The sequence below is a fragment of the Acipenser ruthenus genome, chromosome 15, assembly GCF_902713425.1.
Source record: "Acipenser ruthenus chromosome 15, fAciRut3.2 maternal haplotype, whole genome shotgun sequence".
Taxonomy (NCBI): Eukaryota; Metazoa; Chordata; class Actinopteri; order Acipenseriformes; family Acipenseridae; genus Acipenser; species Acipenser ruthenus.
In genome coordinates, this window is record NC_081203.1 from 34,114,536 (window position 1) to 34,130,843 (window position 16,308).

General features: G+C 45.3%; 1 protein-coding gene across 1 annotated transcript; it reads left to right on the forward strand.

The window, feature by feature from the left end:
• Window positions 1-3,084: 3,084 nt before the first annotated feature.
• LOC131697478 (guanine nucleotide-binding protein G(I)/G(S)/G(O) subunit gamma-2) lies at window positions 3,085-15,963 on the forward strand. The gene is made up of 3 exons (XM_058986593.1): window positions 3,085-3,290; window positions 12,918-13,034; window positions 14,072-15,963. Exons 2-3 carry the CDS (start codon window positions 12,948-12,950, stop codon window positions 14,198-14,200), a joined length of 216 nt encoding a protein of 71 aa, XP_058842576.1. The 5' UTR covers window positions 3,085-3,290; window positions 12,918-12,947; the 3' UTR covers window positions 14,201-15,963.
• The last annotated feature ends 345 nt before the right edge of the window (window positions 15,964-16,308 follow it).

A 16,308-nucleotide genomic window follows, 5' to 3' on the forward strand; every position in this document is an offset into this window, starting at 1 on the left:
TAGCTTTTGCTGTCAGTTCTGCCTTGTCTTATAATTTGCTGTGGGTCTGTTGGAGAGTGCATTTTCACTGTTTAAAATGAAACTTTAACATTCAAGGAGTTACTTTGTTTTTTTGTACATGCGTGCCACCTGTAAATGACTTCAGTTTTCAGGAAATCCTTGAACATGTTTAGATGTGCTAAATATTAAACGCTGATATGGTAAACACATCAAAAATCTTTGTTTTCAATGCAGCTGCCGTCCCAAGCGCTTAGCACAGGGTTTAAAGTTTGATCTAAAGAGACTGAAAGCGCAGTCCTGCAGAGTGATCTGAAGAGCAGAGCTCCCGGCTGCAGAACAAACAGGCCGACCACTGCATGCTAGAGAATGAGCTATAGATTGATTTAAAAAAAAAAAAAAAAAAAACACCTTCACAGAAAGAGAACCACTGTAATTACAACATCTGTCCACTAGATGGCACCAAACTTTATGCTACCCCCAAAAATACAAATAAAACAGGACAGGAATAATGCCTGTTTTCTCGCTCTCTCTGTTCTCTGTACGTGATATTGTGTATATCTGGTTGGTGGGGAGGTCTAAGTGGATTGTGCTGGGACTCTTTGTGCTACAGTTTGCAGTAGTGATTAGGGTTGAGCGAGGCTAGGAGACAGTTTCTTATGTTCTGACAGGACTGTCCTCTGTTTGTATCTCAGTGATTTCAGTTCCCAGGTTTCCTCGAACCATGATCCAAGCAGCGGACTCTGATTCCCAGGTCCACATCGCACAATGTAATAATGGGTTTCACTGGCTGGCTCTGATTCCAGGTCCACATCGCACAATGTAATAATGGGTTTCACTGGCTGGCTCTGTTGGTAGAGCAGCAGACTCTGATTCCCAGGGCAGTCGCTTCAAGCCCCATGTTAGGGGCGTGTGTTTTCCTTTCATTTTCAGACTTTGCCCTTTTTGATACTGTGTTTTACAACGTGGGGCAAGGTGTCAGTGCTTTTCATACAAGTAATAATAGAAAGAGGTTGATATGAGATCATGTGTGCTATGGTAGCTTCTCACATGGAGCTGAGTGGTGCTGTGTGATCATTTACCAACCTGCTGTGCCGTTCACCTGGCAGGTCTGGGTTCAAATCCTGTTCGTTGCTTCCTTTTATTTTCAAATAGGTGGTTTATCTCCTATAAAGTTAATGAAAAAGCAAGCTCTTCCATGGCAGTGAGATGGCACAGTGCGCTAATTCACTAGCATGCTGTGCTGTCCCGAGGAGAGGAGAGGAGTTGCTGCCTGAGAAAAGAGGAAGGAGGCAAACAATGCTTTGTCTCCTCCAAGTCTCTTTTAAATCTTCTTGGTGTGTGCATTCAATAATTGAATTAAGAATGAGTGTATAGGACTGAGAAGAAGTCATTTGTATTGGTTACACCACGATGGTTGAAATGTTATAGGCGACATATTCAAGCTCAGGGTGCAAAACAGGAATTCATTTTGTTGTTCACATGCTGTTTTGGTGATGCCAGTACCATTTGCCATTCTTATTCCCGTCTGTATTTGCATTTTGTTTCTCTTGTTTGAGAAGAATGCACAGGAAATGTAAAGCCTGTGTTAAGATGCTATCCGCGCTGAGTGCGCTGCAGGCAGCAGGCTGGGGAAGTTAGGTCGCACTTCCTCTTGGTGTTTGATCTTTGAAACTGCACCGGAACCTCAGCGAGGCAGATCCACTGACGCAGGTGTAGAGAACAGGCTGGCCAGCTTCCGGCGTGCAGGCGTGTGGGGGTGCGCTTCTTACTGATTAGAAACGCAGTTAAAAAGGGGTTATGATCGTGCATCGCAACACCTGGCCAGGGTGTTCCAGTGAGACATCCAAACATCAAGAAGAATACAATGACGTCCTCCAGTGTCCCAGGGGTCCTGGTAAAAGACTGCAATAACAACATCTCACCACCTGGGGGCACAGTGTGCTCTGCAACAAGAGATGAATGAAATAAAGGATAAAAAACATGGATAGCAGCTGTGATTCAGTTTTATTGCACATGCACTAAGACTGGTTGACTTGGAGTGAGTCGCACCCACACAGCTGTGTTGTGATTGGCCTATTGACAAGCCAGTCCCAGGCCAGGCTTTACACTCCTTCAATTTTTTTTTTGTGTTTCCCTCTCTCTCCCTCTCACTGATTACTCACTCACTCTCTCTCTCTCTCTCTCTCTCTCTCTCTCTCTCTCCTTTCTTCAGCTAGTGCTTCTGCATAGGAAATCGGTCATTCACCATCACCATGGCAACACAAAGGAGCAATCAATTTTTCCAGGATATACTGGTGCAGTATTGAAAAACAACAAACACAGGAAACAAATACAAATAAAAAGAGAGCAAATGCCATTACTGGGGGTGTTTGTGGTCTCCTCTCCTAAATGAATCTCTTTGCTGTAAACCTTGTCTGCTGGGTGCCTAGTAAAGACCAGTAAAGAGAGAAGCACTTGTGTGTCTGTGTATGTGGGGCTCTTTGTGTGCAAAGTACACTAGCTGCTGGTCTTTTGTTCCTATAATTTTTTTTTTGGGTGGGGGGGGTTAATCTTCTGTGGTTAGCCGACCTGAAGATTAAACCTCTTGATTCCTGCAGCTCAGGTCGGAGCAAAGGGGATCGGGGAGAGCTGGGATCTCCGCAGAAACAGAGACGGAGGGAAACCCCACTGAGAACAAGCAGGCTGCAGAGGAAGAGAGGGAGAGCAGAGCCCTGATAGAGAGAGGGAAGAAAAAAACAAGAGGGAAGTCATCAAGCCTCGCTGGAAACAACAGTGCTGTAGAAGCAGAGCAGAGAGAGAGAGAGAGGAGGACAAAGAATTGAGGTCGTTTGCCTCTCCGTAGAAGAGGCTGCAGAGGCTACTGTGTGAGGCAACAGCTGAGCAAACCAGAAAGAAAAGACTATTGTGTAGAAGCTGTAGACGAGTCAAGTGCATACTGCAGAGGTAGGGTTAGACTGGAGCCACGAGAGAGGCTGAGGCTGTAGAGTAGAGAGAGAGAGACAGGGGGAGGTGGGGAGGCAGGATACAGCACAGCTCAGCTGAGGAGGGGGTGGGGGGGGGGGTGTGGTCTTGTGCTGTTTCCGCAGCTTGACTGTTGCTGACTGAATAAAGGGCAGGCTGGGTGGAGACTGATCTGAGCTCGGAGCTGCCTGCTTGCACAACTTCTGAGAGCACCAGTGCCCACTCCAGCCCAGCCAGCGATCGAGCAGAGACACAGCCAGTGTGAGTGCGGGTGAGAGAGCAGGCAGGAGCACAGGACAGCAGCTCTGAGGACAGCAGCTAAGAAAAAGGTAAGAAATACATTTTTAAAAAAACCCAAATGAACAGAACGCAGCGCATATCTGGTCGTGCGTCTGGTTTAGCCTTGTTCTAGACGATATTTGTTTCCACTTATTGTTTTTCTCGTGGTTCTGTCTGTTTTTATTTTTTTATATCCCAGCATCCTCCCTCCGTACACAATGTAGAATATAGAATCTAGAATCAAATCCATACTGGTGGGGGCTCCTCCTACTATAATGTCTAGTCGATCACTCTCTGTCTCTCTTCCAGTGTAGCTCTTGCTGTTTCTCTGTGTTGTTCTGAACACATCATTGCTTGCTTTTCCTGTTCTGTTTCGTGGGTCTGCTGTACTGTTTTAAATGTGCAGCCATCTAGAATATAATCCGGAATGGGATTCACACTGGTGTTGACCATATGGTATATTAGCCCATTGCAAACCGGTTACAGAAATGAATGCTTTTTATATTTGTGATGGAGATCAGATTAGTCATTGTGTGTGTGTGTCTCCTTTCTCTCATTATCAGTGACACTGTGTGTGCGTGTGTCCTCTCTCTCATTATCAGTGACACACTGTGACTGTGTGTGTGTGTGTGTGATGAAGTAGTAGCAGCTGCTAGTGGTATCTTGCTTGGTGGGTAGAGAATGAAGGGAATGGTAGAGGAATGGAAAACCCAGCAATCCCTTTTCTTTTTCTTTCTTCTATGTCGTTGTGCAGTATATTTGAAAGAGGCGATGCAGTGCCTCATTTATTTGTATGTGTATTTTATTATGTGTATTCATTTGAGAATTTCTTTCGTCACGTCACATTCTGCTGTATTATCAAAATCCCGATCAAGGAGAAATAAGCCCAACATTAACCTGGGAAACCTCATGTAGATTTGATGTACAGCACAGGGGTGTCTGCAGCACATAGCCCACTGATACTAATAGAGCAGAACCCAGTCCCAGCACACAGCACACAGCACACAGCATGAACGAACGCAGGCTTGTGTTTCTGTGTTTTTATTAATTGAGTTGTGCATGCCGGGGCGTGTGCAGCGTTGTTTCTGTGTTTTTATTAATTGAGCTGTGCATGCCGGGGCGTGTGCAGCGTTGTTTCTGTGTTTTTATTAATTGAGCTGTGCATGCCGGGGCGTGTGCAGCGTTGTTTCTGTGTTTTTATTAATTGAGCTGTGCATGCCGGGGCGTGTGCAGCGTTGTTTCTGTGTTTTTATTAATTGAGCTGTGCATGCCGGGGCGTGTGCAGCGTTGTTTCAGTAAAGCACGGTTATTTCTTGCACAGATGTTTGCGGTTTATCTTGCTGTGCTACTGCTTGTGTGAAGTCCCTGCGTGCATGCTTGTGCAGCTAATGGAGATGAGAGAACACAGGGCATACACACGACTCAGTGTTATCTCAGAAGGAACACAGAAGCTGAAACACATCACCACCCTTTCCACATCACACCATGTCCATTATCAACACAGCAATGGTTCTGTACATGGGCTGCTTTATTGGAATGGGTCATTGGTATCGCACTGACATGCCAATATGACCTTGCACCATTTCAGAACAGCTGTGCAAAATGTGTAGCCCTGGCTGGTAATGCTGCGGTCTGCTAATGATTCAGGGGATGATTGCAATCAGGAAATGTCCAGTTCCCATAAGGCTGCTTGGGTGTTTCAATGTAGTTTTTGTAATGAGCGTGCAGCACTAAGAGCTGTGTGCACTTTGCTCAGAATTGCGGTACAGTTTCAGTTTATTTGAGCTGGGCTGTGCATCTCTGCTTAACACAAAAACCACACCGTGCTTTTTGAAACTAATTTTCAGTTCTTGTTTTGCAAAGTTCAGCTTTAAAAACCTGCCCTAGTTTTCTGCTCAGGTGTTGGAATGAATGTTACGGGTTGCTGGGAGCTCAGGTCCAGATTGTTGCAGGTCTGGGGAGGGGGTTGCTGGGAGCTCTGGTATAATATTTGAATCGTGTTTGGGAGGCTCTTGTATAATATTTGAATCGTGTCTGGGAGGCTCTTGTATAATATTTGAATCGTGTTTGGGAGGCTCTTGTATAATATTTGAATCGTGTTTGGGAGGCTCTTGTATAATATTTGAATCGTGTTTGGGAGGCTCTTGTATAATATTTGAATCGTGTTTGGGAGGCTCTTGTATAATATTTGAATCATGTTTGGGAGGCTCTTGTATAATATTTGAATCGTGTTTGGGAGGCTCTTGTATAATATTTGAATCGTGTTTGGGAGGCTCTTGTATAATATTTGAATCGTGTTTGGGAGGCTCTGGTATAATATTTGAATCGTGTTTGGGAGGCTCTGGTATAATATTTGAATCGTGTTTGGGAGGCTCTGGTATAATATTTGAATCGTGTTTGGGAGGCTCTGGTATAATATTTGAATCGTGTTTGGGAGGCTCTGGTATAATATTTGAATCGTGTTTGGGAGGCTCTGGTATAATATTTGAATCGTGTTTGGGAGGCTCTTGTATAATATTTGAATCGTGTTTGAGAGGCTCTGGTATAATATTTGAATCGTGTTTGAGAGGCTCTGGTATAATATTTGAATCGTGTTTGAGAGGCTCTGGTATAATATTTGAATCGTGTTTGGGAGGCTCTGGTATAATATTTGAATCGTGTTTGGGAGGCTCTTGTATAATATTTGAATCGTGTTTGGGAGGCTCTTGTATAATATTTGAATCGTGTTTGAGAGGCTCTTGTATAATATTTGAATCGTGTTTGGGAGGCTCTGGTATAATATTTGAATCGTGTTTGGGAGGCTCTTGTATAATATTTGAATCGTGTTTGGGAGGCTCTGGTATAATATTTGAATCGTGTTTGGGAGGCTCTTGTATAATATTTGAATCGGGTTTGGGAGGCTCTTGTATAATATTTGAATCGGGTTTGGGAGGCTCTTGTATAATATTTGAATCGTGTTTGGGAGGCTCTTGTATAATATTTGAATCGTGTTTGAGAGGCTCTTGTATAATATTTGAATCGTGTTTGAGAGGCTCTGGTATAATATTTGAATCGTGTCTGGGAGGCTCTTGTATAATATTTGAATCGTGTTTGAGAGGCTCTTGTATAATATTTGAATCGTGTTTGGGAGGCTCTTGTATAATATTTGAATCGTGTTTGAGAGGCTCTTGTATAATATTTGAATCGTGTTTGGGAGGCTCTTGTATAATATTTGAATCGTGTTTGAGAGGCTCTTGTATAATATTTGAATCGTGTTTGGGAGGCTCTGGTATAATATTTGAATCGTGTTTGGGAGGCTCTGGTATAATATTTGAATCGTGTTTGGGAGGCTCTGGTATAATATTTGAATCGTGTTTGGGAGGCTCTTGTATAATATTTGAATCGTGTTTGGGAGGCTCTTGTATAATATTTGAATCGTGTTTGGGAGGCTCTTGTATAATATTTGAATCGTGTTTGGGAGGCTCTTGTATACGCGGGCGTTCCTGGATGATTACTGATTGATCTGCTCACAACTGTTTGTACTCCTTCGTAAAAAGTGGTGTTGTCTGGGTGTGATTGAAGCCAATGAACTGACTTCCCCTGCTTCAGATAGCCACGGCCATGTCCTTTCAAACAATGTTTTGCTTCAATCTGTCTGTCTGTCCGGCCATCCATTTATCCTGTCCGTGTTTAATTAATAACGTCAATATTAATTAAACAGCTGCTGCCGCTCGTCCCTGGTCTGCAGGGCAACGTTTTCTTTTTCTCAAGTGGGCAGCCTGATTAAACTTTTTAAATAAATGAATGAGAACACCCCCGCTCAATCCCTCCCTCTGCGCTCCCCGCTCCCCCCACCTCTCTACTGCTGTGCTGGTAATTTAAAGAGGGAGGGCACACCCTGCCATCTGTCCCAGACTCAGGGAATTATAATTCAATGAGCTCCTCCAGCTCCAGCTCTCTTCAAAGACACTCTGAACCGCTGAGACACTCCGGGACCCAAACCTGCTTCCGATTCCTCCCCCCTGAAACAGCGCTGTGGGACCCTGAGCCCTCGGAGCTAGCAGTGGATAAGCACCCCGCCTGGTATTCTCTGCACATCACTAGTCTGTTCTATCGGAAATCATGTGCAATGAGACTTTGTAACTCTGCCAGCCCCTCCTACTCTACATGTACAGAGGCAGAGAGGAGGCGGGGCATTAGAGAGGAGACGGGGCAGCAGAGAGGAAGTCTGTTCAGTCCTGGCATTTAGGATTCTCCAGACGAGCTCAAAGCAAATCCAGGTCAGATTTAGAGAGAAATGCTTTATAACTTATTGGCTCAACAGAGCCACTCAGAATGACACTGCTTTCGTAACCTGGGTACCCAGACCACAGCCTCGTTTGAATGATTTAGACCCCAGTCTGAGGAAGCTGAGAGCCACTGGACTGACAGCGCAGTGTACTGGTTTCTTTTACCCCACAGAGAAGTGCTTCAAAGGCACTGGATGTGACGGAGGCTTTGTTACTGTACAGTAGTTGTGAGGTCCCAGGACAGTGCGGAGAGGTCTCTGTTTGTCTCAGCATTGCGGAGGGTTGTAGTGACTCTATAGCCAATAGCAGGTGTAGGGATGTGGAGAGGCCAATGAATCCCAAAGTGTCTATTGAATCTGTGGCTGTAATGGTCCATTGTGTGCAAACAGGGCAAGAAACCGCTCACTTCTCTGCTAATCCCCATTGTTCACAACCCCGGGACGTTTCCCAACAGCGCTGAAAAGAAAGAGGCTATTCTTCCTGTTCTCTGGGCTTCGTTGTGCTGGGGCTGCGTGTGCATTTCACTGTGCTATGGTTTTAGCATAATCCATATTAATATAGATGTGTTCACATGTTTCCTTGAATAAATGTATGAATTGGAAACAAGCCCCCCGATGACTTCACTCTAACCCGACCCGGACCGATATGCTGACTGTTCATAAAACAGACACATGAACAGCTACGCGTTGTGAGGATGGACAGTGGTGCTGCCTCTGCCTGGTAGCGATTAGCACTGGTACTGGCTCTGTGGTGTAGGACAGATCGTCATGCCTTAATGCCATAATAGAAGCACAATAACGCTTTTGAGAAAAATGAACTGGCATTGCTTCAGCACAATAGTATCTGGAAAAGAACAAGGCACACACACACAGGAAGGTAGCTGCAGTTGCAGCATTGTGCCACCAGCAGCGCTGTATGCTGTGCTACAATCCTGTTTGTGATACAGTGTTACAGGGGGGTGGTGATAACACTTTCCAGGTGGTACTGCCTGTGGAAAGGCTTTTAAAAACTCCTCTTGACGGCCTGCCTAACTCTCCCGAGACTGTAGCCAGTGTATCTGAGTAAACATGATGCTGTGTTTAAATTGCAAGAGAGCAGCACTCAACCGCTGAGTGCAGGTGTGTGAGTTTAACATTCGACAGTGTTAATGGCCTGTCTGCCTGTCTGCCTGTCTGCCTGCCTGCCTGCCTGTCTGTCTGTCTGTCTGTCTGTCTCTCTGCCTGCCTGCCTGTCTGCCTGCCTGCCTGGCTGCCTGTTCGCTCTCTGTTTTGATTGTCCTGACCTCATTGTGTTTCTGTTGAGTTCAGCTCTGGTGTGACGTATTGCTGTCTTCCAGGAGACCTTCAGAGATGCAGGTTCTCTTCCTGGTTAAACTATAAGAAGTGTGTTTGTCGGTGTTCATCTGTTTTAGTGGTGGAGATTCGCCTTTCCCTGTGAGAATTGGGTGTGAATGACCGGAGGGGCTACAAACAAACAAACAATAAAGCACTCCTGGATTAGGTTGTCTGTCAGAATAACAACAAATCTCAAAACGACGGCTGCAATCCAAGCAATTTCCACACCTAGATTCCTGATTCTGTTCCCGGTGGGACCGGCCGGGCGGATGGATTAATTCACACCCTCAATTCAATCTGAAGATGAGAAGTAATTCATTAGAGGATGTGAAATGAGGCAGCTTGTGCAGTGTGTGTGTGTGAGTGTCTGAGAACACTGAGAACGCTCGGCAGGACTCCTTTTTACTGAGAGAAAGGATGTTGCGATGTGCTGAATTCTGCAGAAAAGAGAAGTGAGAACAGGGGATAGTGGAACAGCGGATAGTGAAATACAGAGGGGAGCTCTAGCTTTGTATGAACCCATCTGCACAGCGCATAGTGAAATACAGAGGGGAGCTCTAGCTTTGTATGAACCCATCTGCACAGCGCATAGTGAAATACAGAGGGGAGCTCTAGCTTTGTATGAACCCATCTGCACAGCGCATAGTGAAATACAGAGGGGAGCTCTAGCTTTGTATGAACCCATCTGCACAGCGCATAGTGAAATACAGAGGGGAGCTCTAGCTTTGTATTTTGCAAGGTTATTGAAGTGAAGGGTTTACAGCTCTCGACAGGAGTCATGCTTACATCAGGTTAATAAACTGGTCCTATTAGGTAATAGTTCTTCCAGTCTTACACACGCAGAATAAACCCCGCAGCCTCAGCCCCAGAGGGGCAGTGTGAGTGCTGCAGAGTGCTGTAGGCTGGGAAGCAATGCAGATTATTACATGAATATTCCACACCTGCTTTGGACTGGTAAAGAGCCCTGGGAACAGGAGTTATCTTATCTGTGAAATCAAGTGTGTGTGTTTCGGGTCCCTTCTAAAAGCTTCCCATGGTATTTTTGCACGGTATTTTTGCAGTTTTACCTGGCTTGTCCCATGGTTATACTGTGCATTTAGCACAGGCTATCCTGGTCTGCCATGTCAATTAATACGCTAATAATCCACTCCTTTAATAATTGTTAACATGTGTGGACCATGTTGGTTTGTTCACCCCAGTGATTTCAGTTGTGGTTATATTCCAGCAGTCAGTCAAAGGGAAGTAGTAATCGTGTTTCTGGAGTGTTTACGGTCTCCTTGTGGAGATTCAGATTCTTCTGGGTGTCCTGTAACTTTCTGTATGGGACTCAAAAGACATGATGTCAGAGATGGATTTGGGCCGCACCCCTTCACAGTGATCAGGGGAGTCTGGAAGGCAGATGTGATGGATTGCAAATGCAAGCCCCGCTTAGCTGCTGCTTCCACCACAACTGAAAACAGCTCATCTTCTTAAAAGGAAATAAAAACTGATGATGTGCAAAAATACATAGGCATGCGATTTAACTTGGAATGACAGTTTCTAGTTGTTTCTAGTTCTTCTGGGTTTATTTATTTTTTGTTTTGCAGCATTGGCAGATTCTGTTTCCTGTTTAGAATAAGCGCTGGTGGTGCAAAGCACTAGAGAATGAAAAACCCAACCCTAAAAACAAACTTGGATTTGCGAGCAGCAATAGGTTTTAAAAGGGTTATAATTGCTTGAATTATTTACGTTTTCATCATAATATTGGGTGTTTCTCTTTTTGAAGATAACATTAATAATTCAGGCTTTTGTCCCGACACTCTCACTTAACACATGCCAGTATTGCAAAGATGCAAAGATGCAAAGATGCAATCATGTAATCATGTAATCATGCAATCATGCAATCATGTAATCATGTAATCATGCAATCATGTAATGATGTAATCATGCAATGATGTAATGATGTAATGATGTAATCATGCAATGATGTAAAGATGCTAGTATCAGAGTCAGTGGGTGCTGCTGCTCCCTGTCTGTACGCCTCCTCTATATATAGGTCACCCTGGACAGCCTGCAGGTGCAGTGCGATCAGTAAATACAGACCAGAGAAAGCAGAAGTGCAGGGTGTCAATCAAGCGAAGCTCAGAGCTAGAGGGTACAAAGTTCTATCAGGGCTGCATGGTGTGCTATAAACACAGTGCGCTCCAGAACTTTGTACTCGCATTGCGGTTCAATTCTCCACACCAGAGCAGGGCTGCACTTCAACAGCAGCAGCAGCTACACTTCATTCTGTCCTTTTTGTTTTTAGTGACATGCATATTAGAGACTAGAAACGTTTTATCAGTACGGCTTTATTTTATCAAGAACAGCCTTGGTAAGCTGGCACCGGGATAACATTACAATATGTGAATATCTCTTCATGGGAATAAGATTTAGGGCAAGAAATGCCCCACCTGTCCCATGTTACTGTTGATCGTATTAAGGATGCTTGATGCAGGATGCTTCTTTATCTTTGGGTAAAAGGTGCGTTTATCTCCTTCACCCTGTAAGATTCCTACAAGCCCCTGACTCCTATCATAAACGTACAGGAAATGGTTCATATTTCCACAGGATTGCTATAGGATTCGTGTTTGTGTTTTCCACGCTAGTCTCACCCCTATGCTTTGAAAGCTCCGAGCTGGGCTTGCCTGTGTCTCGTCGTTCCGCTGTGCTCATTAACCCAGAGAAGGGGCAGGGGGCAGGGCTTGGTCAGCAGGGTCATTCTGAGTGCTTCAGTGGAGGAGGCTTCATGAAACTGAGATGAAACGAGCCTCTACGAAGACGCACATCTGTACATAAACGAATGACCTCGCCTTTAGGGAAGTAAAAAGACAATCCCATGTCACGATGCTTGTATGCGGTGCTGTGGTTTGCTGACTTTGCGGTGCAGTTTGCTTCTGGGCTATGTCAGTGGTGCTGGAAGATGTTTAAAACAACAGCGACAGCTTGCCTTTGTTAGTATTAGAGGACATAAAAGAGAACAGCAGAAAAAAAAACGCGTGGGTGGATAATCAGCTGGAAAACAGGAGCATTGTTTGGTGTTAGGAAGCGAGGTGAATCTAATCAGCTCTGACAGGAGAGCCATCCTGACTCCCGCTAACAGGCATATCACTGGCTGCCCTCAGCACAACTCAGCAGGACCCCACCAGAAGCCAGCGGGGCCGAATTGAAAGTGCGAGACAGGCAGGCAGACAGGGCAGAGGCACACCCAGGGGTCTTTGTGCTCTGTGTCCCCCTCTGAGACGCTGTAATGGTGTGAGCGAGCCAAGCCGAGCCCACTCTGATCACTCTCGGCAGGCAGGCAGGCAGGGGGTTTGAGGGAACAGGCTTGCACGTTAATATTTAAACAGCCGGCAGGGTCTGATCTCTACAAAGCGCGCTGTTTGGGAGGAAGTGTCCCGTCGGGTGCAAGAACAGGAATATCTGTCGATGAATTTTCATTAGTATTCCTATCTCCCTTAAAGAAGTCTACCACAGTAAAAACACTGCGTCATTGTTTGCCGTGGTCAGCGTTTGTAAGGGGAATGTTACACCACCGAGTGTTTCAGTGGGTTGATGACAGGACCCCACCTTGCACTTGAGCTCTTTACTGGATCGATACTAGAGAAGTGTGTTGGGTAGGGCTGCCACTGCCACCTGCCCCGTTTACCTGCATCCTCCTGGTTTTGAGGAAGCTGTCCTGGGATTTCAATATGCCTTCCTGGGACAATAAAAGATACTGGTTCTGTCTCATATTTTGAGCTTTTTGAATGGTTACAAAAATCCCCAATATCTTACAGTATAACATTAACACATGATCATGTATGCATTTAAACTTAATGGACCCTTTTCATTTTAACCACTTGATGGTATCTATGGAGTGATATTTGTGTTTTTGTTTATTGTACGCTAGCAGATGAACTGATAATGTGTTGATGTTATTTTGTTAAAACAATAAAGTATTGATATTAAAAAAAGAAAATTAAACAGAATATTACATCCCTAGTCTATAACGATGCTCATCCTCTCCTCTCTCCCCTCCCCTCCCCTCCCCTCCCCCCTCCCCCCTCCCCTCCAGGTTTGGTGAGGACGCTGAACTAGCATCTCAATGGCCAGTAACAACACTGCCAGCATCGCGCAGGCCCGCAAACTGGTGGAGCAGCTCAAGATGGAGGCCAACATCGACAGGATAAAGGTGAGGGGTGAGGGGGGAGGGGAGGGGCAGCCTTCTCTTGAACTAAACCAAACCACAACAGCCTCCTCCACTCTCCCCTTCCCCTGCTCTGTCGCTCTTGCAGTTTGGATGCAGGTCTTAAGCTTAACAAAAGATTCAGGTGACCGTGACACTGACCTTTGCTCCCTGGCTCAAGGAAGTGTGCAGCTGCAGTGCTTGCAGAAATCAAACCGATTCTGTCACTCTGCTCTGTGCCAGTGCTTTCCCAGTGCTTTTGTTCTACAGGCTGATGTAGAATCTTGACTCGTAACTGCTTCGGAATTAAAGAACAGTGCCCTCTAGTGTTCCCTCACCGGCACTGTGGCACCCAGTCTGCATCCACACAGACGATTTCAACCTTCCCTTCCCTTTACTGTGGTGTTTCAGGATAGCTCTGCGCTGTCTCACAGGGAGACATATGCATTGTTCTCTATATATTTATAACTGTCTCTGTCTAGCACTGAGCATGCTTGGATAATCCATGCTGTAGGTCTGAACTTCATGACTCAAGAACAATGATGCAAGCCTTTCTACACTGTAGTCCTTATTCCAGGGGTGTCCAATCCCGGTCCTGGAGGCTCAAGATTCCACTCCAGGTTTAACAGGTACAGTGAGATAATGAACTACGTCAGGGTCTGGATGGAGGTTTCATTGGTTCAGTTAAACCATTTAGAACAGGGTTGGAACAAAGACCAGGAGTGGAAGAGCCAACTTTGGCTACCCCTTCTAAACGATACAAAGTTAAAAGGTGGCCAAGTCTTGTGATTTTACTCAAGAGGAATCTGAAATGTCTGCGCAGCTCCTAAACTGTAACCCAGTTGGCCCTTCCAGTCCTGGTCTTTGTTCCAACCCTGTTCTAAATGGTTTAACTGAACCAATGAAACCTCCATCCAGACCCTGAAGTAGCTCATTATCTCACTGTACCTGTTAAACCAGGAGTGGAATCATGAGCCTCCAGGACCGGGATGGGACACCCCTGCCCTAAAGTGCACAGCAATAGCGCATGGTTTGTGTTTCAGGTGTCTAAAGCAGCGGCTGATCTGATGTCGTACTGCGAGGCTCATGCCAAGGAGGACCCGCTGCTGTCGCCCGTCCCAGCCTCCGAAAACCCCTTCAGAGAGAAGAAGTTCTTCTGCGCCATCCTGTGAGGGAGGCTGGCAGGGGAGGAGGAGCCGGCGGGCGCTGGGCTCTCTCAACACACACACTTGTATAGCCCATGGTGTGGCAGGGGCGCCTTTCCCAGTCCACGCGCACAGAAACAAAAAATCTATTTAAAAAAGAGTGTGGAGGCTGCAGAGATGTGCATGTTTTACAGACAGGCTTCTGTTGATGAAGATCCAAACTTCAGATCGGGGAGTCTTCAGAGCGCACAGCGCAGCAGCCTGACACTGACTGATACACAGAGATGTAAAAACAAACCATTCTGTGGTTCTTTCCAAATCTGATTGATTTGCTTAATGAAGATTAGTGCCTGGAGGCTGTATGGACCGGTATCATTATTTTGTATGTTTTTTGTTTCTTTCTTTAGTTCAATGGTAAATTCACGAGACGGTCGCTTTCCAAGGCAATTATTGATTATTCGGTTCTGTGCACTTTTTTTGTGATTGTTTGTTTTTCATTAGGTTAGCTAAATGCCTTTTAGGAAAGAATGTAAAAAGTTTTGAAAGCTCGAGAAATGAAAGGTGTTTACCGCAATGTATTTAACAGAAGAAGTGCAGTGCAGTGTGAATTTGTTTTGTAACGATACTAATCGCTCTTTTTAACCTTCGTATATGATAGCTAGGGAGTAAACCCTGTGTCGTGCTCAGTGTTATGAATGTGGTGATGATGATGATGATGATGAACACAGTAATACTGCATGGAAATGGGCAAAGCTGACAAATGTACCCTTTTCAACTTGTATTATTATTTTTTTTTTTAATTCCCATAGTTCAACCCAAGCAGACAGATCAGGAAAATCATTCATTTTCTTTTCTGCTGTAAAAACTTAAATACCCAGCTGGGCAGAGACTCATTCTAGCCAGCAAGTCTCATTCTAGCCAGCCCTCCAAGTTTTTGTGTGTTTCTTTCTGCCTGTCTGCCCTGTTTTTTATTGTCAGGATTTGTTTCACGTGGTACAAAAAGAAAGCTGCAGCTCATTTCCTGCTCAACCTGAACCTTGTTTTTCTTTTTATTAAAATGTAAATTGATCCGAAACAAACAGCTACAGCCGCATTTCAGTGAATAGCTTCAACCAGTGGAGTTCGTCCCACGTCTGCTCAGAGAACAACTTCTTACTGCCATTTCGACAGTGAAGTTTCAGGGGAAAGGACAGCCAATACTCAACCCCCAACCCCAATACTCAACCCCCAACCCCAATACTCAACCCCCAACCCCAATACTCAACACCCAACCCCAATACTCAACCCCCAACCCCAACCTCAACACCCAACCCCAACCCCAATACTCAACACCCAACCCCAACCCCAATACTCAACCCCAACCCCAACCCCAATACTCAACCCCCAACCCCAATACTCAACCCCCGACCTCAACCTCCAACCCCAACCCCAATACTCAACCCCAACCTCAATACCCAACCCCAACCCCAGCAACTCTTCTCTTTCCCAGTGAACCAATCGACCAGTCGCCTAGAATCATAGACCACAACCCCAACCCCAACCCCAACCCTAACCCTGCTAGAGCACGTGTACTGCTGTGCCAGTAACAGCCCTCCTGCAGGGCATGCCACACGTTGAAATCTGTTGTTGGGGTGTTTTGGTTTGGGGGGGGGGACTTTTTAATCCAGCTTTCCATTGGAGTCTCTGAATGATGCTTAGCTGACGTTCATAACGCCATACCATGTGAACAATGTACTGGGTTTAAATCCACTTTTGCATCTGTTTAAAATGAATAAATAAATAAAAACACACACTGTTGTCCAAGATCTTTCTTTTTGTATTGTAATCAGCGCTGATCAAAAACGCTTCATGACAAAGTGAACTGAAGCCGCTGCGGAGGCTGTGTGGATGGTAGAGAGCTAATGAATGAATAATGCAGCTCTGCATGTGTTACAAAGGATGCTACACAGCAGCGTGCACCTTTCCTAGAACACCTCCACATCTGTCATTTCTATCCTTTACACGCCTACCTGCATGAAGACCTCAGGGTGGGAGGATCTCAGTGAATCAGAGATATTGTGGTTTGATTTCACATGCACAACAAATCAAAACAACAGAAGCAACAGGATGATCTAATAAACGGGCACACTACAAAC

What these genes read in the sequence shown, in the direction of transcription:
- LOC131697478 (XM_058986593.1), top strand. Translation starts at nt 12,948, where the DNA reads ATGGCCAGTAACAACACTGCCAGCATCGCGCAGGCCCGCAAACTGGTG. An exon ending in CCAACATCGACAGGATAAAG is followed by an intron (nt 13,035 to 14,071) that starts GTGAGGGGTGAG and finishes TTTGTGTTTCAG; the next exon opens with GTGTCTAAAGCAGCGGCTGA.